This window comes from Prunus dulcis, chromosome 1, assembly GCF_902201215.1.
Source record: "Prunus dulcis chromosome 1, ALMONDv2, whole genome shotgun sequence".
Lineage (NCBI taxonomy): Eukaryota > Viridiplantae > Streptophyta > Magnoliopsida > Rosales > Rosaceae > Prunus > Prunus dulcis.
In genome coordinates, this window is record NC_047650.1 from 38,605,727 (window position 1) to 38,629,451 (window position 23,725).

A 23,725-nucleotide genomic window follows, 5' to 3' on the forward strand; every position below is an offset into this window, starting at 1 on the left:
TGTGGAAATTGCATTTTGGCCCCTCTAATGTTTTGTATAACATGACAAATCTTTTAGTTTAGATTTTAGGCTTTAAGAAATATTTATTTAAAATTTGGAACTTTATATCATGGCTATTGGCATGTTTACTTATCTAGGATTGAAATAGGGAGACGAAGTGAAAAAGACTTGGAGTACGACGAAGCAAACTGAAACGTGTATACCCAAATTAGAGTGTTTATTAAGTGTTTGGAAGTGTAATGGTAATAAGGCTAATTATAATTAGCATGTTTACTAATTGTTTGGTTGGAATCTGAATTAAAGCTAATTTGATTTATGAAAATTGGGAAGGCGATTGTTAATATGTGTGGGTCTTGTCTTTATCTTTCTTCTAAACCGCTGGTGAATACTGAGATAACTTAAAACAATAATGACTCCTTTACATCTAAAAATATATAGTCGTAGTTGTTCTGTAACGTTTCAACGTTTTGATTTAAAAATAAAAGTCCAATATTGTATTCGAGTAAAAATATTATTATTTTTTAGTTTTTAAAGTATTTACGAATTAAAAATTTATGGACCGATCCATGCCTTGCTTTCAAAGGCCCAAAGCCCTCAATTTCGTCCAACTCCCAAAGCCCTCAATTTGCTGCAACAATGGCGGTTGGGTGGAAGCCATTGTTGCCCCTAATCGCAGTCTCAGCTCTGTTCATCTATGAAGAGTGGGTCTCATCTCCTTCCTGCAAAAGGGTACCTAGCCCTAACCTCCATGGCCATGAACCCAACCAGGACCACCCAGACGACCTCAAGGTCATGATGGTCGCCAATCTCCTCCTCCTGGGCTCCGAGGCCGGCTACTTCAACCTCCTCTTCAGAGACTACTACTTGTCCAGGTTCTTCACGGTAATACCAGCAAACACAATTCCCCCTTTTGCCCTCGCCTTCCCCATTTATTTACTACTGAGTTGCCTGATTTTTTATCAAGCAGAATTCTTTCCGAACTTTGAAGCCCGATATGCTGTTAGTGTTGGGCGATATCTCGGCCCGAGGTTACAAATTGCCGAATTCCAAGTACATTTCGGTGATTCACCAGTTTCAGCGTGTTGTGGGTCCATTTCTCGGGCTGCCACTTCACGTTGTTCTTGGCGACCGAGATATCGGAGAGTGCGATAAGCTAAGTTCGGATTTGGTGAGTTGGGTTTCGGGTAGATTTCCGGGTCTTGACTCTGCCGGTTGTGGAGCCTTCGAAATCGGTAATGTGAGTTTCGTGTCTCTAAATGCCGTGGCTTTGCTTTGCGGGAACAATGAGCTGAGGTTCAGTGTGGAGAAGGTGGTGGAGAGTGAAAGCATGGATTTTCAGATGGGAAGCGAGCTGGAGGGAATGGATGAGAATGGGCGAGTGAGGAAGAAGGTTTATGAGTTTGGGTGGAGAGAGAATGCTATGTCATCTGGGTCTGGTCCTGTGCTCTTGCTTCACTTCCCATTAAGCCAAACTGTAGCTGCTGCTAACTATGATAGGAGCAGGAGTTCAAGCATATTGGACGGCAGGTAGGTGCAAGCAATTGTTTTTGTTTCTGTTTTTTACTTTCAATTTTTTTTTAATGTCTGATAGGAATTAGTTCAAATGGGGTTTTTACATTTGACCTCATAGAAGCTGTAGTAAAAGCCGGCTATCAGTTTGTGCTGTTTATTTTGTTTTGTTACTCTCAGTTTGTACAATGGCTTGAATTTTTACTTCATGCTAATTGAAAATTGTTTACCCTTTGATTCTAGGGGTCGTGTTGGTACAGGGCCATACAATTTGTTACACAAGCTACCTCCAAATGCTACTGAATATATCTTTCAAGCTCTCAAACCAAGGTGAGTTCATGTTCAGAAGAAGAGTTCTTATGATACTGTCATTCTTGGTTATTAGGACCATGTTTTTCCATTTTCTACAATCGTCTAGTGAAATGCCGCATGTGTGTTCTTAAATAAAGCATGTTAGTGAGACCCTCTTAAATAAAGCATGTATTGTGTACATATGCTATGGTCTTAACTTGTCACCATTTCAGAGTATTCCGATATCTCATATTTCTAGGTCTGGTTTTATTTCTGATTAACTGTTTTCTCTGGTTGATATAAGAGAAGGAGAATATAATTAACTTGATTTACAGAGTACAAAATAATTGCATGTATGAGAAACTAAAAATGAAACTTGTACAAAACTGTCCTTGTAAAAACACAGGTCTGCTTGTACAGAACTGTCCATTCACACGCCAAACACTGGAAAACAAAGGAAAAAAGTCATGATCTGTTTTGCAAAACATATAGCGTTTAAAAGAGAAATTTCTATGCAAGTTCCTTATTGGAACCTTCTCAGACTTTCCATTGCTGTGATGGTGGGGTATGATACAATATTATGCTCTGAAGTTGAGGGGATAAATTCCACAAATCTCAGGAGTAAACTTTCATTTTTTATGTTTTCTGTTGGGGGTGGGGTTTAATGACGCTTTGGCTTTCTCTTTGTTTAACCAGGCTTGGTATATCCATGAATTGTTCCATTTTCCCAGATTTCCACTAATTTTCTGTTACCAAAGTTTATAATACTGAAATGTTCCTCAGTTTACTTTATGCTTGTACAGATTTCTTTTTGACATTTTTATTGGGACCTTTTCCTGAATTCCTCCCAAAATATTCTTGTTGATGTGCCAATCAGATGTTGCTTCATGGTCCACTTGCATTTGAAATTACTGATTTAATCGTCACCTAATATTCCTCAGTTTAACACTTAATCCCTTGCTAGTGTCCACATATGTCAGACTGGTGGGTAATGCCAGTTTGATGTTATGGCATTGATTGATCCTCCTTAAGTGTAAAAGTGAAATGGGCAAATCTCATAATGAAAATTTAAATTAGGGTTTCCAATGTTTAATTTTCCAGGGCTTCACTTCTTATATTAATCCATGAATGTGTTCTCCGATTTACAACTCACAATGTACCTCAAATGCCAAGTTCACATCTTCACCTGTGAGCTAATCAGTTTTGTTAATTCCTTTTTGCAGGATTGTTTTCAGTGCCCACACTCAGGAATTCCATGATCACTTCCACCCAGATGGGACTCGCGAGGTGACTGTTCCTGCCATGACATGGAATGCAAGGGATGATCCTGGATTTGTTGTTGCCATTTTCCGAAGGAACAAAGGAGAAGTAAGCGTCAGCTATTGCTCTCTAGCTAGGGAATCTCACGTTCTAATTGCCTATGTAACTCTTCTGATTCTTTTAGTACCAATGATGGTTTTCCCAAGCACGCCTAATTTAAGATGTTTAACACAAAGTTGACGCTATATATGTACTAAAATTTGTGTTGTGCATTATTTTCCCTACAATTTTGTATGTACAATACCGTGTTGTATTTGGGCAAAGCCAGAATCCTACCAAGGATAAAGCTCTGTTTGCCAAAGTCTATTGGAGGGTATCCTACTTATTTTAACAATGAATCCCCGGCTGCATTTCTTTTGGAGAAAACAGAGGTAAATACAAAAGTCGTAAATATTGTACCAACCTGTAACTAAACCTACTTGAAAAACTTTTGTGATCCTGAGACGTGTCACCTGGTGAGATGCCTTGTATAAATCAACGTTTGAGCATATTTATAGATCATCGAGTCCTTTAGCCTTTTGGACAATGCTACTAATTGATTTGGTTTTTGAAGAAATATATGGGTGCTGTTCAGCAAAGTCATGAGGTTGTTCTTGCTACTCCTTCCAGCACCAATCAACCAGCTCCACTTGGTTTTTACTATTTAGACTATACAGGTATCATTTACCAACTAGAGCTTCGCTTTTGACGAGAGCAAAAAGCGACGTTGATATACATAATTCATTATGGAATTCACATGCATGGATGATTCGCAATTATATGTATCAGCGATGCACAATCATCTTTATGCAAAATGATTATCGAGACATCATCATTTCATTACATTTGACTGATATTCTCAGTACTTTGTTGCCTTTCTTTTAGTCATCTTATGCTATTTCTGTCACTCGAGACACCTCTTCTTGGTTTATTAACTCTGGACGGCCTTGCTCTAATTTCTCTTTATAACTCTTTCACCTATTGTTGCACCTAATATTCCTGATATTCAAAGCAATTAATTTTTCTTCAAGTGGTTAGTCTTACCACATCAGATAATATGATGAGGGTCCCAACAAAACTTTCTTCACTTTCAATCTTCACTTGCAAGTCACATGTCTCATACTTTTTAACGTACTTATCTTGTATGTTCCATCGTATATGTACCGTATCGTATTCTAGTGTACTATACAAGTAGTTCAATTCCAATTTACTCTCCATTGCACATATTTTTTTTATTTGGTCTTGTCTCTATTGTGCATGGGAGATAAGCAGTAATTCAATCAACACAATGGAGGACAAAGAACAGCTATAAACAGCTCAAGGTTGGTTTCCCAATAATTAAAGATTTTCATTTTCAAAATGAAATCATACTTCCATTCTAAATTGGCAGTTGCAAGAAGCAACCCTTCATAAATCAAACTATGATATCAAGAGGGTACTCTACATCTCCTACTTGCAAGAAATAAGAACCTTCTTCCACTACCATCAAACCACCCTCATTTGCATGGCTGAGGTGCTCACAAGGGTTCAAAATGAATTCAAGTTCAGCTCTTTCCCCAGCACTTAATATCACACTCTGAAATCCAACCAACTGTTTCATTGGGCTTCCATTGTTGGGATTCTTCTGACCCACAAAAAGCAACACAGGGTGCTTACCAACCATCTCCCCATGATTTTTGACCGCAACTCTGACTGGGAACTTCTTTTTCTCACAGAATTCTTCACTTAAATCTGGGATTAACCGGAAATGGCCGGAGTCTGAGGACTCAACTTTGGGACTAATGGATGATTCATTTAAGTATAGCTTGTTTTGAGCTATGGCGGAGGCAAACTCATAAATGTAGTTGGAGTAGCTGAGGCCAAAACCAAAGTGATAAACATTTCCGCCTTTGTAGAATCTGTAAGTGCGCCCAGGATAACCTGTTTTTGTGTCAGGCCTCATCCTCATGTCTGTCATTGGTACCTTGACATAATCTTGTGTGTACCAAGTCACTGGCAGTCTTCCACCTGCATGGCAAACATTAAATAATTCAAGCATTTTGTCAAGAAAATGTTATCATCTGTCAATCTAGAATTTGAACAAATTCATTAGGTGGACTTTCGTAAAAGTATATGTGCCATATTCACAGTTTGACAACATATGATGTCAAATGTTCTCTTGCCATATGATGTCAGATATACGGCAAGAGAACGGTTATCCAGCTTTGTCAATTGGTTCTTCTAAGCATTGTCAATTAATTTACCTGGATTGTGATCACCAAAGATGATTTCAGCAAGGGCAATTCCTCCGGCTTCACCAGGATATCCAGCCCACAAGATGCCTCCAATTTTTTTGTCATACTTGGCTGGAGTTATGTCAACTGGACCCCCACTAAGAATCACAAGAATAACAGGTTTTTTAGCAGCTTTAGCCACACTGGAAATGAGTTCCTGTTGCTTTCCAGGCAGACCCAAGTGCCTTCTGTCATGCGCCTCTCTCTCTTGACTTTGGTCCAGCCCCATAATCAAAACCACATAATCTGCTGCTTTTGCTGCTTCAACTGCTTTATCAATTGTAGCTTGGGGACACTTGACTGTGTCACAGCCTGCTTCATAATTTGTGTACTTAGCATAACCCTGCAATGCTTTTAAGGGGGTTATGGATTTACATGGACGGCCATGATAATTTCCAAGAAGTGCTTCTGAAGCATTGGCATTGGGACCAATGACAGCAAGAGAAATGGCTTTTGATTTAGGCAATGGGAGAAGTCTGCCAGAGTTTTTCAAAAGCACTATGCCATCTTGAGCAGCTTCAAGGGCTAAAGCCTGGTGCTCCTTGGAGCACGCTTGGTCTGGACCAATGTTGCCATAAGGTTGCTCGAGTGGACTGCCGTCAAACAGGCCTAACCTCATCCTTATAGAGAAGAGGTTGTGGAGGGCTCTGTCTATTTCTGACACATCCAGCTTTTTCTGCTGAACTGCAGATTTAGTGTGATCCTTCAAGTAGGATCCACAGTTCACGTCCATGCCTGCAACATTTAGTTAAATGTGGAAGCATGTTAGAGATAGTCCACTACCCTACTGCGTGGTATTGGAATACGATTAAGTGTTATACCCCCGTTTACGTTTTATAATATGTGTAGACAATACGGTTATATTACAACACCCGTTTACGTTTTATAATATGTGTAGACAATACGGTTATATTACAACACGTGAATAAATCATGTCACATGACCATATTTCAATATCACATTATAATGAGTCCAATTTTGAAATTTCTTAAATCAAATTTTGTACCAATCAGACACCATAGTCTAAAGGTTCCTTCTTTCCTTTTCAGATCTTGACTCAAATCAGTTTCATTTTAGAATTCATGTATCTTATCTTTGATGGGATCTAAAACAATCCAACTTTCTCTTCACTTGTTAGCAGAAAAAGGGAATTGATAATAGGCTTAGAAGCCGTGCATCCGAAAACAGAACTAGAAGTCCATTTTAAGAGAACAAGAAGGACAAGCTACTTTTTTTATTATTTTGACTTTCAAGCAAAAGCCCATAAAGTTTGATCAAGTGGGTGGGCCCACATATCCACAAATGGGCCCTGACCTCAAATCAAAAGATAATGCGCACAGAATGTACAGCCCAACAGGGGTAGGTTTGACATTACACAGCAAAAAAGTACTCAGAAACTGAGAAACAGACACATGTGGCATGTCATGGGAAAATAAACAAAGTAGAAAAAAGACAAGGGCGGGCCCCACATTACCTGCTTTGAGCACATCACCGACTGCATCTTCGGGCGTTTTAGCGTACCCCTGCACATCGCGAATGATGGACACCGCATCGCAGTCCGACGTGATGTACCTGATCATTTTCGAATTCAAGCTCATCAATAGCTGGATTTTATTGACACTGAGAGTTAAAAACAGAAATTTTATTTTATCAGTCATTTTTTGTCTTTTTCTCACAGAGAATATTCTAAATTATCCTAAACTCGGATACAAGAAGACGAGCCCACTACTTAACCAACTAGTCTCACCAACATCTGCTTAGTCTCACTGTGAACTGTTAATTATATGTCGACAACAATGCAGATTAAGATCTTACCTTATCATGATAATTGACAGTAAAAATGTCCATAATTGAAGGGAAAACGGTGATCGCAAAAGTAGATAATTCCAAACAAACCATGATGAGAACAGAAGCATAGCATTTTGTAATTTAAGTAAAGTACCCATGAAAATCCCATTGGCCTCTAGCAACCTTGGTTAGGAGATTGTAATCTGCGCAGCTTGGAACCCCATTCACACGATTATAAGCACACATTATGCCACTGGCTTGGCCTTGCTGCACGCAGCTCTTGAATGGAGGCTGGTACGTGTCTGCTAGGTCTTGTTCACTCACCTGCAAAACAACAAAAATAAAATAAAATAAAATCAATGCCCCAATAACACGTTTTTAAATATGAGATAATTATATTTCGTTTTTATTTTTCTCTATAAATATGAGAACACCAAGGTATGGTGGAGTGTGATCTCTGTTTTTCGACCGACAATACACACAAGAATAATGAAAAATTAATTGAAGTGAATTATTAACTGACAAATTCAAAACCGAATAAAGTTCTACTCAACATTTATCAAATTAAATGTATAATTTATGGCACTTAAATCAAGGAGGGATCTTGAATTTTGCCCAATAAAGTCACAAAGTGCCTGAAACAAAAAAAAAAACCTAAAAAGAAAAAAAAAATTCCAAGCAAGAATTTGAATGGACCAATAGAAGAAAACTCACACGAGCATCGAAGCCAAAACGCGTGACGCTTTTCCAGTTGTCCAAATCATAAGCTGTGAAATGCTTGCAGCAAGCAGAAGCTTGAAGACGACCACCGACCTTGAGCTTCCCTCCTTCAAAAGAATCGCCTTGAACGCCTCTCACATACGACACGGCGTATTTGCCTACCACCAATGGGTCTTCGCCAGGTGTCTCCTGCCCTCTCCCCCACCTTGGGTCCCTGAAAATGTTAATGTTCGGTGCCCAAAATGTCATCCCTGTTGCTTGCCCAGCATTGTACAATGCCCTAGCTTCAGTCCCAATCACCTAATGAACAAAGTAAATAAATACAAGTTTTCATTTTTTTAATATTTATTTCGAATGAAGACACAAAAACAAGGACATGGGTTTTGATGTGCAGCAAAGAGAAAGTAATGGGTTGTAATTTTTTGGACCAGAAAAGTAACAGAGGCCGAGTTGGGTTTTGTTTGACTCGGTGAGCTGACTCACCTGGCCAATGCGGTACCAGAGGTGTTCGTTGAAGGAGGCGGCGGTGAGGATGACTTGAGGGAAGCTGGTGGCGTTAGAAATGGTGCCGTAAAGATTGATTCCTTTGCCGACGTCGGCGACGCCGTGTAATGCCTCGGACCACCACTCGTAACTCGGGATGCCGAGTCGGGGAATCGAAGGGGCCGAGTTAACTAGTTGGGAGATTTTCTCATCCAATGTGAGGCGCGAGACCAGGTCCTGGACTCTTTGGTTGATGGGGAGGGTGGTTTTGCAGAAAGGGTAGGAGCTGGTTGATGGCTGGGACGAGTCACAGGCATATGGAGGCTGCGTTGACTCGGTAGGGGAAAAGAGGAGGGTGGTGAAGAAGAAGAAGAAGAAAAGAGGTGTGGGAGGAGTGAGAGCTTGAAGCTTCATGGTGTGTGGCTTGGTTAGATGCAGAAGTGAATGCAGAAAAAAGTGAAAGTTTATAGGGCAGAGGCATGGACAATGGTCTCTGTCACTGATGACTGAGCCCACTTCTAGTTTGAGGTCATTCTCTAATTAAGATGGTTTGTTATATTACTAAAATTGTTTTTTTTTTTTTTTTTTTACCTTTTTTTTTTGTGACAACAAATTGTTTCTAAGTGAAAATTTCTTTATTATATTGGTTTTATTTTTATTTTTAAATAAGTGATATTAGAAAAGAAGATGAATTGAAATAGAATTAGGAGCTCAAATGCATAAGTAAATATTCTTTAATTATTTAAATTACAAACTCTTAATTAATTTATATTTGAATTAATTTTACTGATTGAAATTTGAGGAAAAAAATATGGAGAGGGAAAAAGAGGAGAGAAATGCCACTAGTTGATGGATAGTGTCAAATAAACGAGTATTAAAAAGAAAGCAAAAGATATATAACTCACCCACTTCACTCAGCCTCACTATCCTTATAAAACTAAGCACATTTCCTTTTTACATGTAGTTTATCAATTTTATTAAAACCAGAACCTTCTAATTTCCTGCTAGAAATTTAATTAAAATCGTTCAACAATCACTATTTCAATTCCTTGTAAAATAAAACGAAAAGTGACAATGAAGCCCGTCAGTTTGAAAATTCGTCCTAATTTGAAGCCCATAAGTTTTGAACCTTTTCTCTTTCCAAAGCCCATCAGTGCTTGTGCTGATATTAATACACATAATATTAAAACCCATCATGTCAACGGCAACTAGGCCAGTTCAGGTTGGGGTATGACAATAATCATTCCCGTCTTCGCTCTCCATCCATGATTAAAATTTTCGGGGAATTTCCATCCCCATCCCCATTGGGGGCTTGTCTCCCAAATCCGCCCCTGATTCCCCAATTTTCGGGGAATTTTCATCCCCATCCCCAATGATTTAATGTTTGAACCTTATGATATCTTGACAGTGTGAGAAAAATCACTGTACATGCTTACCTCATTATTTGCTTTTGGCCCCTTTGATGAACCTGACCATAAAATATTTATAATTTATGGCCAAAGCCCCAAATAATTCTTCTAATATATTCTCCGAAGATTTAAAGCAAATGATCAATGGCTCGTTTAAGCTTCTTTTGATACTACAAGTCTAGATGCATGTTGCCCCTGAAATTTGTTTTACTTTTCTTTCATGTTATTGTTCTGTTTAGTTGGATTTTGGTTTGATGTAGATAATGTTGTTATGGTAAATACTCTGAATATAGTATTTCAATGTGCCCCATGAAGATGATACATTAATACTTGAGTTGAGAACCCTTAATTTGGAGGTGATATATATTTTTTGGTGGCATTTTATCCATAAAGGCTGGTCTTATTCTTACAACTCTGCCATGAATGAAGCACTCCAAGAAGTAATAAGGTCTTTCTTATCAGCCAAAACATGAAAGGAACTCATACTTCATACTTGAGTCGACGGATTTTAAACGAGCCTTTGTATAATTAAGTTGTATTATTTAATTTGCATTAGCAAAGAAAACATGATAAATTGGAGTTTACTTGATAAAATTGTATTCTAGTCATAGATTGTTTAAGATAATATGTTAGTCTTGTGTGCAATAGGATGTCACCATACAATGCCATGATCGTTCTCTTCGTTAATTTTGTAAATATCCAGCATTTCTTCTTCCACCGGATGGGTCTTGCCGGCTATGACATTGACAAAGCAATGGAGAGGTGCTCCATAATCAACAAAATGCAGTTGCTTCATTTTACCAGAAACTATCTTCTGAACCTCACTTCCCAGCCGAGCAAACCCAACACACATACTGTCCTCATCATATGCTGAAAGGTGGGTAATGCAAAAATCAAAACTACAGCAACTAGAAGTCATCGTCTTATGTTGTGTACAAGCCAGACAGTAGGTAACATTGACAGTGAAGCCCTCAAGATATGAAAATTTTGGGGTCCTTACCTGATTCTCCTCGATTGTCCTCAACCACCAAAAGCTGCTCAATTGCAGTGTTTATTGACATATATCTAGGTTGTTCATACTGCTTCCTTCCACTGAAAGATTCAAGGGAGGTAGAAAAGAGTAAATAAGTCTATGCGATAGCAGAATCACAAAACACATAAAACAAGACACACAGTAAATCCCTCCAAGCTGAAAATCAAAGAGAAGGCAATCAATCATTTGAACACGGACCTGCACAAAGATTCCAGAGTCCGTTCCTTCACACGTATATGTTTATTTGGTCATATTTAGTTCAACATGAAATTAGTCATATGTGTAATTTAAAGAGTATAGCCGCTCGGCTATACTATTTATAAAAAAAGGAATAAAGTCGAACGGCTATACTCTCTAGGGACGGCTGAAAAAAAAAAAAAAAAAAAAGAGGACGCGCTAGCGATTCGAACAAAAACAGTATCGACGCACGGCTGTACTATTTTTTAAACAATAAAAAACTGTAGTATAGCTGCGTAGCTATACTCTTAAAGTATATTATCTTTAAAAGAAGTATAGCCGCACGGTTATAATATTTATTTAAAAAAATAGGACCCTAGTAAAGCCACTCGGCTATACTCGTTAAAAAAAAGCTAAAGTATAGCCTGTAATAACCCAAACCAAAATATCTAAAAAGAAAGAAAATATCTAAGAAGTAATGAAAATATCTTTTAGCAAAAAGACAAGTTTGCCCTCGCATATTTTAATGGGGGGAAAATTTGACTTTTTAATCGAAAAAGAATTTGGAAATTTCGCTTACGCCATTGCGTAGAGCGCGGTGAAACGAGTTCGTAGACATGGAGTAGACCCGAATCGGAGTTGTAACGAAGAAGATATGGTCTAAATACCGCGAAGGGCAAAATGGTAATTTGGTCAAAAAGTCAGATTTTTATTTCCCTCTCTCTCCTCTCCCCCGTCAGTTCTTCTCTCTCTCCTCTCTTCCTCTTCCGTCGCACTCAGCAGTGCGACCGTTCGACTTCTAGGCGACGGCCCGGCCACCACAGGCCGAACCGATCTCCGGCGAGGGTACCATCGGCTCCGCCTCCCTCTCGCCGTCAAGACCTGACCGACCTCCACCCCGGGGTCGCCCTGAGCTGGTCGGAAAATCACAATTTTCGATGGATGTTCACCGATTCCAGTTCAAACTTCCAGCTTGATTTGCTCCTTCAATTCTTCACCAAATCGATCGAGTAAGGTATGGTTTCTCAGCTATTTTTCGTGTTCTAGCTGATGGGTATATGGGTTTCGATCGATTTTAGCTCTAAAGCGATCAATTTTCGACTTGAAATCTGGCTGAAACTTCGGCCGCCAAAAACTACTATTTCCGGTCACTTTTTGGGATATGTCCAAGAACAAAAGTGACTCCAAATGGGGTGTTTTACCTAGGAGAGGAGTTTGGAGTCTTGGTTCCGAAATCGCTTAAGACACCCAAATCTGACCGAGCGTGCTGGGGCGCGTGGGTGAGGGTGGTGAAGTAATTCTGTGCAGTTTTGTGACCCTTGTGTCGTCACGAGCGCGTAGGATTTCGCGGATCTCGATTCGGAGTCCGTTTGAGCCCCGAATGGATTTTCCATATCGCGCGATCCGCAGGTGCAGTGTCTTCAAATCGTCGGATCGCGCTGAATTTCGGATATGTCGGTCTACATGATTTCAGGATCGTGTAGGATTCGACGGATTGCGAATCGGAGTCCCGGATACTCCGAAATCGCGAACCCTGGGGCTAGGGTTTGGATTTTAAGCGATAATGAGATTTTGGCCAATCCGACCGTCCGTTTCGGACCAAATTAGCGGAACATGGTTCCTTCTATGTAAGGAACCTTCAGAGAAGCCCAGATTGGCCATCGGAGACCGTGGACCCACGGGGTCCCGGATCGGCCGATCTGGCAGCTTATCGCTTAAGTGAGGCTTCGGGTCTCTTAAGACCATTCTAACTATCTAAAAAGCTAAGGCGAGCATAAGAGTAACTTTAAGATGAGTGCACGTATTTCTAGGAGCCGGGGGCAGGGTGTTTAATTTAATTCTTTTATTTCAGCAGACTATTGATTTATTATTCCTGGATAATCAGGCACCAGAGGTCCAGTCGACCTGCAGGAGGGACCTTCGAAGGGTCCATTGAGCTCGGACCATCTGTGAGTGGACTTTCTTTCACGAATTATTTTATATAAATGAGTTATATAAAGGATTTCTATAAATAAGATTTCATAAGTGATTTTCTATTGATTTTATATTAATGAGTTTTATAAATGAGTTTATTTGAATAAATTTCTTTATTTGATCTTGAGTAAGCTTTATTGTGGTTCCGAACATGATTAGTACAGAAATAGTTCTATAAGTCTGTGCTGCTTATTTACCAGTTATAGAAACAGAGTTTGAGGTTGGAATCAGTTGAGACCGCAGCACAACTTGAGCTTTACAGTTATTACTCAGATATTTTTTTCTAAAGGAATTTATTTTAAAACCACCTCGTACCCATTTTCTTTGGTGATTACCTAGAGTTGGACCGATGTCTACGGACATCCAGTCCGATTTCAGCTTATGTCAGTGCACTTGACTTTGCCTCACGAGTTACGGGGACGCTCGGACCGTGAGTGCCAGGATTTGCAGCTCGGCAGACTTGGTGTCCCGAGACCTGCCAGGATTGCGTCTCGGCTGACTCTGTGTCCCCGAGACCTGCCAGGATTGTGGATCAGGCTGACTACGGTCCCCTGCATCCTGCCAGAGCGACTCGAGCTGACTTGGTGGCCTAGAGGAATCTGCCGGCAGATCAGCCTGATCATAGTCCCCTGATTTCGCCAGTTTGCGGCTCGGGTGGACTGCGTGGCGCCCGAGACCTGCCAGGGGAATTGACGGATATGACAGGGGTACAAATAGGTGGTATTTTCAAAGGATTTTTAGCTCTTTTATTCAGTTATGATTTTCAGCTATTTCAAACCAGTTTCTTTGATATTTGCGCATTCTATATCTTTGTATATTTGTTCAGTTATGCAAGGTTTGAATACAGAGCTTTTATACAAGTTTGATTTCAGTGTTTTATGCAAGTTTTGATTTCATTGCTTTTGTGCGAAACTTTTCGAGCTTGAATATGATTTATATAGAATGCCTTGAATTTAGTATGCTTTCAATGGAGAGTACGTATTCAGCTTTATTTAACTACTTTTACAATGGGGGTTATTATGGTTATAAAGTTGTTTCTAAGAACCTTATTTTTGTCCACTCACATTTTTCAACCTGTTTTTCGCCCCCAGGTCGTAGAAGTGCACGAGATCCACCACCGGGCCATGCAAAATTTCCGCTTCACCACGTAAGGTAGAGTTTCGTAGAAAACCCTTGAAACCCTGAAAAATTTAGAAAAAAATGCTCTGATATCTAGTTGAAACTGAGAAACTAGAGTTAAGATTGGTTATTTGAGATATTCTGGCAGTTGGTGTGAAATTATTGATTGTTTAACAGGTGGAAAATTTTGGGAGTGGTCAAAATACAAGGGAGACTCTGCCGAAATTTCGGCAGAAGTCTAAGGGAAGTTAAAAAGAATTTAAATTAAGAAGGGTAAAAAGGTCCTTGGTGCCCGACATTCGCCAGGTGTCGGACACGCACAGGACTTGGCTCGAATTCCAAAGTGGAAATTGGGTCGGGTCCTGTCATAGCCGCGCGAAAATGATAGTAGAGGACCTCGTCGGTTGTTCCAGAGTATTGCACAATGACAACGACTTGTCATCATCAGTTGTGGAGGAAGACGGGGATTTCACCGCGTCGTCGTTGTCATTTGGTTTGGACTTGGGATTTTTGATCTTTTGCTTCAATTATATGTTTCTTTTTGGATTTTAGTTGATTTAGGAAATGTATTTTACGCTTTGATGATCGATTTATCTTTTGTTACTATTTTAGTTATGGATCTCAGTTTTGTTTAACAAGGTACTTCTATGACATAGTAATATTAACAAGATAGTTCTATGATATAGTATTAACAATGTACTTCTATGAAGATCCCCTCCTTGGTTTTCAAATTTTTTTTTAAAAAAATAAATTATTGTTATTTTTTTTTAAAAAAAAAGAAATGAGCTTGGCTTGTTTTGGGGTTTTTTTTATATTTATTTTTTCTGAGTTTTGTGTGTTGACTTTTTAAAAGTTAATCAGTGGCAATCATGTAATTTATTGAAACTTCAACACCCATTTCTTATGTAGTAAATTGGTTTTGGGTGTGTTTCTTAAGTGCATTCCATGTGAGTTTTTATTTATTTATAATTTCAGCCCCTATTTTGGGTATAATAGTGAAGCTCTCTTTGATTTTCATAGTTTAATTGCTTATTGTTGATTTTGAGACGGTTTACACTGAGTATATAAATTACTCGACAAACCCTTGTTTTATTTCATTTTGTTTTTCCTCACAAGGATAAACAAACTTTAAGGAAAATTCTCCAATAAGTTTTTAATGTTAAAGATAAACAAACTGTAAAGCATCCTGGATAAAGTCATACCATAGCGTACATGTGCATGAAATAAATTACAAGAAGGAAATATCTATGGAGAATCTTTCTTCTAAAAAGAAGACATAGAGAAAGTGAAATGTGAGTAGCAAAGAGGCACGTTTTGATCAGGTAGCCAAAGGATCAAGAGCAAGCAATTCACCACATGTCATCATATGTATCGGCTTCGACAAATGCAGCATCGGAGTTGAGAGGAAATGAGAAACTTGTTTCATTGTTGGACGAGATTTTGGGCTGGAATTCAAGCATGAAAATGCTATCTTCACAAGAGAGACCACTTCATTTGCAACTTGATGCGTAGGAGGGGAAATGCGTTGGTCCAAAACATCCACAATTGGTATTTGATGGGCTGCTAATGCAGATGATGATGAGGATGATGATGAGGAGGAGGAGGATGAAGAGATTGATAACAAAGACGAGAAAAGATCTCCAGGATGCTTTCCCATAATTATTTCCAATGTGACCACACCAAAGCTATAAACATCGCAGTTCTCATTCACTTCCATCGTGTAAGCAAGCTCTGCTTATAGAAAACCGCAGAGAAGTGGCATTATTAGTTTATAGACATAACTATTCAGTGGAATTTTAACAAAATTGTATCATGCATAAATCGAATTATTAGTTTATAGTCATATTTTCCAAACTAAAGAAGTGAAAATGTGTTTATGTTAACCTCTCGTAATGATGAAAATGAAGCATTGGTCTAAAACAAAACAAAAAAGGGTAAATACAGAGAACATGGAATCGCAATATTACCTGGTGCCATGTAGCCATACGTGCCTGCAGCGGTAGTCCAATTAGTTGAGTCTGGATTTAAAAACTTAGCTGTGCCAAAGTCTGAAACACATGCCTCATATTCAGAATCCAACAAAATGTTCTTGCTTGAGATGTCACGATGTACAATCGGGGGCAGGCAATCATGGTGCATGTAAGATAAGGCATGAGCTAAGCCTTTAACAATATTCACTCTTTTACTCCACCCCAACTCTTTAGCTTCTTCATTTTTCCTCAACATTGCGGCCAAGCTACCTCTTTCAAGATACTCATACACCAAAAATGAGTGTCGTTTATGTGCGCAGAAACCATAGAGCTTCACAATATTCCGATGTCTTATCTCACTGAGTGCCCTTACTTCATTCAAGAACTCCTTCTTAAATTTTGTCTCTCTATCCCATAGCATATGGAGTTTCTTCACGGCCACTACATCTCCAGATGAAAAATTCACCCTGTAGACGCTTCCGTGTCCTCCATTCCCAATGCAGTATATGGAATCAAAATCTTCTATTGCCCTTATGATTTCCTCATACATTGATTTTCCATCAAAATTTAAAACCGAAAAGGAAATTTCTCCATGCATGTGGTTTTGTTTAGTATCTTGATGCTTCTTCTTTCTTTGCATTATTACAAAGATAATTATAAAGAGAGCAGATAGAAGTACAAATACTGCTAGAACAGATATGACCTTGTGGTCCTTTTTTGAGCCATGTGCATTGCAGGGTGGTAGCAGAGCTCCAACTTTGCCACACAATCCTTTGTTCCCTTCCAATCTTTCTAGCGGAGCTTCTTGAAATGCCTTGATGTTGGGAAGGGGACCTTCCAAGTGATTGTAGGATATGTCAACGTACGACAAGTGCATCTCTTCGAAACTTGATGGTATGGAACCCGAAAGATTGTTGTGGGAAAGATTGAGAATCATCAAACTCTCCATATTACTCATTGCTGACGGTATGCTACCTTCAAGAGAGTTATGGCTTAAATCCAGCTCGTTCAATTGAACTAACTTCCCCAACTGAAGTGGAATTGCTTGAGATAACTTGTTGTTGCTCAAATTCAGATGGTATAATTTGAGCAAGTCACCTAGAATGCTAGGAATTGACTCAATGAATTTGTTTGTTGACAAGTCAAGATATTCAAGATCATTCAATGATCCGAATTCTGACGGTATACAACCTGAAAGTTGATTTCCATTCAACATCAACCCTTCCAAAGAAATTAGTCTTCCGAATCCCATTGGAATCAACCCAACTAAATGATTAGAAGAGAGATCTAGCTCTTGAATTTGGGTTGCATTGCCTATCTCAGGTGGGATGCTCCCAGTAAGGTTGTTTCCCGCAAGTCGTAGGGTTGTCAACTTTGGGCATTTTTGCCAATTGTGTGAGATTTCTCCATAAAAGTTGTTATGGCTTTACATCTATAAAATGAAGGTTCGGATAAACGCCAAAGTCTTCAGATATATTGCCTGTGAATTGGTTCTGGTCAAGACGGAGTCTGAATAAACTCGTGCAGTTTTTCAAGCTTTTGGGGATTGGACCAGTCAAATAGTTTTTGCTTGCTGTAAAGTTTGTGAGTTTTCCAGCTTGGCAAATATTTTGGGGCAGGTAACCAGAAAATTGGTTTACACCCAACTGCAAATTAGTCAACTTCTTGAGATTCTCTATCTCCTTGGGGATGGGTCCGGAAAGTTGGTTATCACCTAGGTAAAAGTATTCCAAGTTGTGCAACTCACTGATTGAAATAGGAATTGAACCATTGAGTTGATTATCGCCCAAGCCTAGATATACAAGAGATTTCAAGTTCCCTATCTCCTTGGGAATCAAACCAGAAAGTTGATTGTTACGCAAATACAAAGTGTTTATGTTTATTAAGCTACCAATATTTGGAGGGATGACATCACTTAAATTGTTGTAGGACAACTCTAGATCTACAAGAGATTTCAAGTTCCCTATCTCCCTGGGAATCAAACCAGAAAGTTGATTGTGATGCAAGTACAAAGTGTTTAGGTTTATTAAGTTACCAATATTTGGAGGGATGACACCACTTAAATTGTTATAGGACAACTCTAGATCTACAAGAGATTTCAAGTTCCCTATCTCCTTGGGAATCAAACCAGAAAGTTGATTGGAATACAAGTACAAAGTTTTTAGGTTTATTAAGTTACCAATATTTGGAGGGATGAGACCACTTAAACTGTTGTAGTACAAGCCTAGATCTACAAGAGATTTCAAGTTCCCTATCTCCTTGGGAATCAAACCAGAAAGTTGATTTTTACCCATGTACAAATTATTTAGGTTTATTAAGTTACCAATATTTGGAGGGATGACACCACTTAAATTGTTGTAGGACAATGCTAGATATACAAGAGATTTCAGGTTGCCTATCTCTTTAGGAATTTCCCCCAACAAGTTATTCCAAGAGAGATGAAGAAACTTAAGATTTCTTAAGAGACCAATTTCTGGTGGAATTCTCCCAGAGAACTGATTCTGGGAGAGATGAAGATAGTGGAGTTTGGAGAGGTTACTAATTTGAGGTGGGATGGCATCAAAGAGTCTGTTCAAGCTGAGGTCAAGATATTCAAGATTAGGGAAGGACAAGAATGAAAACTCATGTAGCGTACCTTGAATACCACAAGTGGAAAGGTTTAGCTTGCTGACACTTCCAACTGCGTTGCATGAAACACCAGTCCAAGTGCATGGGCTTGTTCTTGGTTTTGGATTGGTGCTGGAAGAATTGGTGGCATTAATATTATGAGTGGGAAGGTCGTACCAGGTGAGGTTATTGAGGGCTTGATTTGGAAAGAAGCTGGCTTTCCATTTGAGAAGAGCCTCTGCCTCAGTATGAGAAGTAGAAGTAGCAGAAGGAAAAGCAACCCAATTTGGTGATGAAACAAACAAGAAGATGACAAGGCAATAAGGGAGGAAGCAAAGTTTAGCGGAAGTGAAAGATGTCATGGTTATTGTTTGTGTGGAATACGTATATTGTATGGGCCGTGCCTTACTAGTTATATATAGTGTGGGTTAGTCTTTGGGGTTCAGTTGAGCATTGAAAAGTCTTTCGGATGTCATCTATAAATTGTACAAGAACTAAAGATGAAATTGTCGTTTACTGTACATAGGAATAGGAATGCGTAATTGATGGTTTGTTTTGTCGTTTATTGGATAAATTCATTTGATTATTGTGCTCTACCGATAATTTATTCAACTTCATTTGATTATTCTGCTATTTCGTCAGAATTTTTATATATATATATATATATAAAACCGGTTATTTGGGATGTTAAAAAACAAGAGGCTAAATTTTTGAAAGTCCCCTTAAGAAGAGGCTATTTCGTCAGATTTTGCCCATTGTTTTTTTATTTGAGAAAATTCAGGATACAAACATTTTTTTAAAGTCAATTACATTCCAATTATTTTACTGTTAAAGGATACCATATGGGCACTATGAGGGCAAATTGTTCAATTTGTATCTTATAAATAATTAAAAACTGAAAAATAAAATAACATAAAACATATACACAAAATATAAAATAATTATAATAAAAATAGAGAAAACACTTTCTTTGTTGTTCGGAATACTGTTTCTCATTATGTTTGACAAATCAAACTGAGAGAAAAATAACATTTTTTTGTGTGTGGGTATATTCGAGTAATATTATGCATAGATCTGGTGTTAACATGGCTTGGAATGTTTTCAAGTTCTGCTCAGTCATTTTAAAATGACGAAAGTTTATATCTTTAATTTTCAAAATAAAATATTTATGGAGCAAAATGAAAATTAGGTACAACTTCGGAGGGATTTCAATAGCTGGGGTTGAGGTTGTTGCTCTATCTGTAGTGTTTTTATTTATTTTTTTATTTTTTATTTTTTCTTATTTGGATTGTTGGGTCACAATAAAGTTTCTTTAACAAGAAAATATTAGAACCTGACACATTGAAAAATAGGAAAGAAGCATACATATCTTCAGTCAAAGTCTTTGTATGTTATCTATAATGTTAAAATTGGAAAGTTTGCATGTTTTCGCTGAACTTTTATTCTTCCTATTATTACAACCCATGAGTCAAGAACACGATTTCTATCATATATTTATAGATGTTTTAAAATCATGTAAATAATCAAGTTCACCCAACAATAAATTTTGTTTAAAACACATTTAAATTCAAGTTTAATCCTATTAATAAAATTTCATATAGAGGCTGTTTAAGACGACGTAATTGAGGTTAAATTTGTTTTCTGCAATTTTATTTGTCATAAATAATTAAGACATTAATGTGCAAAACATGTTTGTTGGTTGAACTTGGAGATTTGCATGGTTTAAATAGAAACCTATAATATTCGTTGTCTTTATCACTTGATTTGGCTACTACTGAGAGTTTGAGAGGCCTTAAAATGAGCATGTTCAACGATTTTAGCTAAGAATTGACAAGATAACTTATTAAAGGAGCCATTCAACTCAATGCACATGACTTGGAAAACTAATTTGATTATGTTTGTTTTTTAGTATGCACAGCTTTCTCATAGACTTTTCTCTGATCAAGGGTTCCTCGACTTTCATGTTTTTGGGAGAAAAATATGTTGGAATTACTGAAATGAAATTGATGGAAAGTGAGAGGTTACTATTTGCGTGATATAGGGGTTCAGAAGTGTCTCACTTGCATGCTTGCCAATGCACTATGTCACATGGCACTATGTCACATGGTATAACATGAAAGCCTATTCCTCGTGCGCTTGATTAAGTTGTGTGAAGACTGTAGAGCCAAGTTTCTCCTCCAGCAGCCAGTTGCAAGTCTATGTTATCGTTAAAAGATACCATGTGGGCACTATGAGGGCAAATTGGTCAATTTGTAGCAATTAAAAACTGAAAAATAAAATAAGATCAAACATATACACAACAAAAAAGAATTATAACATTAATAGAGAAAATACATTCTTTGTTTTTCAGAATACTGTTTCCCACTGTCCAAACTACCCGACTGGATTATAAACCCTAGATCACACTCAGCTCTGACAAAGTAAACCGAGAGAAAAACAAGGATTTTGCATGACATAGGGGTTCAGAAGTGCCCCATTTGAATGCTTGACACAATGTCACCAGGTATATCGTAGGTAACAAGCTTCAACAAATGCAGCCTCTCCGGATAGAAAGATACTGAGAAGGGTTTTTGTCATGAATGGTCCTTGAATTTTATAACATATTTTACTCACTAAAATTGTACCATATTAATTTTATTTTTTTTAAAATTGGTTTGTGACATTCATGCCAACGTAATATCGTCACAACAAGAGAGAAGACTTCCCCTGCTTCTTGATGCCAAACCAAAGCTAGCTATCCATATGTTACTGCAATGACGACCCAATTAGGTGAGTCCAGGTTCCAGAGACTGAAACACATGCCTCACATAGAATCCAGCAAAATGTTCTTGCTTGATATGTTCCCAGTGTACAATTTATTCCAACTCCCATTCCATTTGTTTGGCTGGTCATCTTCAAGTCCAAAGCAAATCATTTTGAGTGTACGTTCACTATTTTATTAAAACAGAGCACTGCGAGTGAAGTTTTAACCGAATGCTTGACAGGATTGGACTAATAGCAAAACATACATGCATTACGAAAAACATTTCTAAATACCAATAACCCTTATTAAAGCGTGAGCAAAAGACATAAGTGGGCATGAAATAGATTACAATAATCCAAACATCTAAGAAGAATTAGAACAAGGCAGACTCAAATGAAAAGCAGCGCATGTCCTAAGTGGTCAAATGGTATCTGATTCAAGTGATTTTTTGTAGAGATGATCTTTCACTACTACAAAAAAGCAAAAAGACGACGGTAAATCACCGTCGTGTATTCGGTTTTTCAATGGTCGTGGAATCCACCGCCATCTTTTCCCTCATAAACCACGACGCTAAATCACCGTCGTTGTTAAAATATACAACGTCATCAACAAATACAAAACGACGTCTTTGTACTGCAAAAGATCTAAAAAAGCAGTCGAGGATGAGAATAGACGACCAACTCTCTAAAAAAACGGTCGTTAAAAAGGAAAAATATGACACATATTAACAGAACAAGGCCGCAAGATAGACATACAACGACGAAAATTAAAATAAGACGCCGCTAAATATCATTTTCACGACAATAAAAAATATGACGTCTTTAAATACATTAGAAGACGACGTTATTGATTCCCACTACGTCGCCTATATAAAAACAGCCGTCGTAAAATAAATTTTCCACTTCGATTTTTCTATAAAAGATGACGTGGAAATAGTTGTCAGTGTCATTATTTACGACGTATGCATTTATAGAGTAGACGTGGAACAACGAAACAACGTCGGTTACAAATATATGAGAGTCGTATTACAAAATTTATACGTCCTATTTTCAGAAACAAACAACGACGATAAATATTAGACGTTGTTAAATAAAACAACGTCGAAAACAAATAAAAACAGACGTGTTTAGTCTGCTAAAGTTCTAAAAATAGTCGAGGATGAGAATAGACGACCAACTCAAACAAATCACCGTCGTTAAAAAGGAAAAATATGACACATATTAAAAGAACAAGGCCGCAAGATAGACATACAACGACGACAACTAAAACACTCCGCCGTTAAATATAATTTTTCGACCGACAAAAATATAGCGTCTTTAAATACATGAGAAGGCGGCGTTATTGAAATCTACTCGTCTCTTATTTACAAACAACCGTCATGAAATAAATTTTTCCGCCGATTTTTCTAAAAGATGGCGTGAAAGTTAGTTGTCGATCATCATTATTACGGCGATATGTATTTATAGTTGGCGTTGAAATCGCGAAACAACGTCGGTGGCATTTATATAGTCGGCGTTGTATTTATATGTATTCATTACTCCACGGCCTTTTTATTAATGTAGACGACGTTGAACTTCTAAACAACGTCGGTTCCAAATAAATGAGAGCCGTATTACAGAACATATAGGCGGCGTTGATTATGATGAGAGCCGTATTACAAATAACGTCGTTAAATTGATATTAGACGGCGGTTATAATGAATTACCGTCGGAATTCATTTCGTTCCTCTTCGTTTATAAAAGAACTTGCGGCGTGGAAAATGTATGATGACGTCGTATTTTTTAACGTTCAGATTATATATCTCGTTTTTTAGACGTCGGTATTATGGGATTGGAGTCGTGTTATTTTAAATTACATGGCGGTTCTTAATCCTTCCCCGACGTGATATCCTGAATAATTGCTTCACAATAGCGTCGTGGTTCTTCATTGTTACGTTGATTTAAGACGTCGGTAGATATGCTGAATAACTGGTTCACAACAACGTCATGTTTTATTTGAACAGACGTCGTTTTTTATGCAGAATATAATGTTTAAATCTGGAACCAGTATTTTTTGCACTGATTGTTTTGTGGCCAAAACCTGTATAATGAAAGTGAAGAAATCACATTACAATATATTACAAAATTAATGTCATACCCTGCCAATTACATAAGCATCATTCAATCCATATATCTTCACACCCATCTCGAATATTTTGACCACCTAACTCACCCACCAGTTCATCAAATGTGTAACATTTGGCATCCCTCTAGTAAATGGCTCACACTCAATTATCACATCACCTAAGACTTCATCACCAATAACATCATTATATTCTCTATTAGGCATTG

At 38.0% G+C, this 23,725-nt stretch overlaps 4 protein-coding genes across 4 annotated transcripts; 1 reads left to right on the plus strand and 3 right to left on the minus strand.

Moving 5' to 3' along the window:
• Positions 1-542: 542 nt before the first annotated feature.
• LOC117615521 (metallophosphoesterase 1-like) lies at positions 543-3,458 on the plus strand. The gene is made up of 4 exons (XM_034344624.1): positions 543-882; positions 968-1,527; positions 1,753-1,839; positions 3,024-3,458. Exons 1-4 carry the CDS (start codon positions 637-639, stop codon positions 3,298-3,300), a joined length of 1,170 nt encoding a protein of 389 aa, XP_034200515.1. The 5' UTR covers positions 543-636; the 3' UTR covers positions 3,301-3,458.
• A 934-nt stretch (positions 3,459-4,392) lies between these two features.
• LOC117615069 (probable beta-D-xylosidase 7) lies at positions 4,393-8,871 on the minus strand. The gene is made up of 6 exons (XM_034344063.1): positions 8,364-8,871; positions 7,875-8,180; positions 7,315-7,484; positions 6,847-6,944; positions 5,343-6,107; positions 4,393-5,106 (listed from the first exon to the last, which is right to left on the minus strand). The coding sequence occupies exons 1-6, from the start codon at positions 8,775-8,777 to the stop codon at positions 4,514-4,516; spliced, it is 2,346 nt and encodes a 781-aa protein (XP_034199954.1). The 5' UTR covers positions 8,778-8,871; the 3' UTR covers positions 4,393-4,513.
• A 6,522-nt stretch (positions 8,872-15,393) lies between these two features.
• LOC117619620 (MDIS1-interacting receptor like kinase 2-like) lies at positions 15,394-16,595 on the minus strand. Its single transcript, XM_034349622.1, has 2 exons — positions 16,043-16,595; positions 15,394-15,806 (listed from the first exon to the last, which is right to left on the minus strand). Exons 1-2 carry the CDS (start codon positions 16,593-16,595, stop codon positions 15,394-15,396), a joined length of 966 nt encoding a protein of 321 aa, XP_034205513.1.
• An 868-nt stretch (positions 16,596-17,463) lies between these two features.
• On the minus strand, positions 17,464-19,014 carry LOC117619632 (probable leucine-rich repeat receptor-like protein kinase At1g35710). Its single transcript, XM_034349632.1, has one exon. It carries the CDS (start codon positions 19,012-19,014, stop codon positions 17,464-17,466), a length of 1,551 nt encoding a protein of 516 aa, XP_034205523.1.
• Positions 19,015-23,725: the final 4,711 nt, after the last annotated feature.

Coding starts and splice junctions, on each gene's coding strand:
- LOC117615069 (XM_034344063.1), bottom strand. CDS start 8,777: ATGAAGCTTCAAGCTCTCACTCCTCCCACACCTCTTTTCTTCTTCTTC. Junction 6,108..6,846: donor CGGTGATGTGCTCAAAGCAG/GTAATGTGGGGC, acceptor TAAATGTTGCAG/GCATGGACGTGAACTGTGGA. Junction 5,107..5,342: donor CTTTGGTGATCACAATCCAG/GTAAATTAATTG, acceptor TTTGCCATGCAG/GTGGAAGACTGCCAGTGACT.
- LOC117615521 (XM_034344624.1), top strand. CDS start 637: ATGGCGGTTGGGTGGAAGCCATTGTTGCCCCTAATCGCAGTCTCAGCT. Junction 883..967: donor ACTTGTCCAGGTTCTTCACG/GTAATACCAGCA, acceptor TTTATCAAGCAG/AATTCTTTCCGAACTTTGAA. Junction 1,840..3,023: donor TTTCAAGCTCTCAAACCAAG/GTGAGTTCATGT, acceptor TCCTTTTTGCAG/GATTGTTTTCAGTGCCCACA.
- LOC117619620 (XM_034349622.1), bottom strand. CDS start 16,595: ATGTATGAGGAAATCATAAGGGCAATAGAAGATTTTGATTCCATATAC. Junction 15,807..16,042: donor GTATGGCTACATGGCACCAG/GTAATATTGCGA, acceptor TTCTATAAGCAG/AGCTTGCTTACACGATGGAA.
- LOC117619632 (XM_034349632.1), bottom strand. CDS start 19,014: ATGACATCTTTCACTTCCGCTAAACTTTGCTTCCTCCCTTATTGCCTT.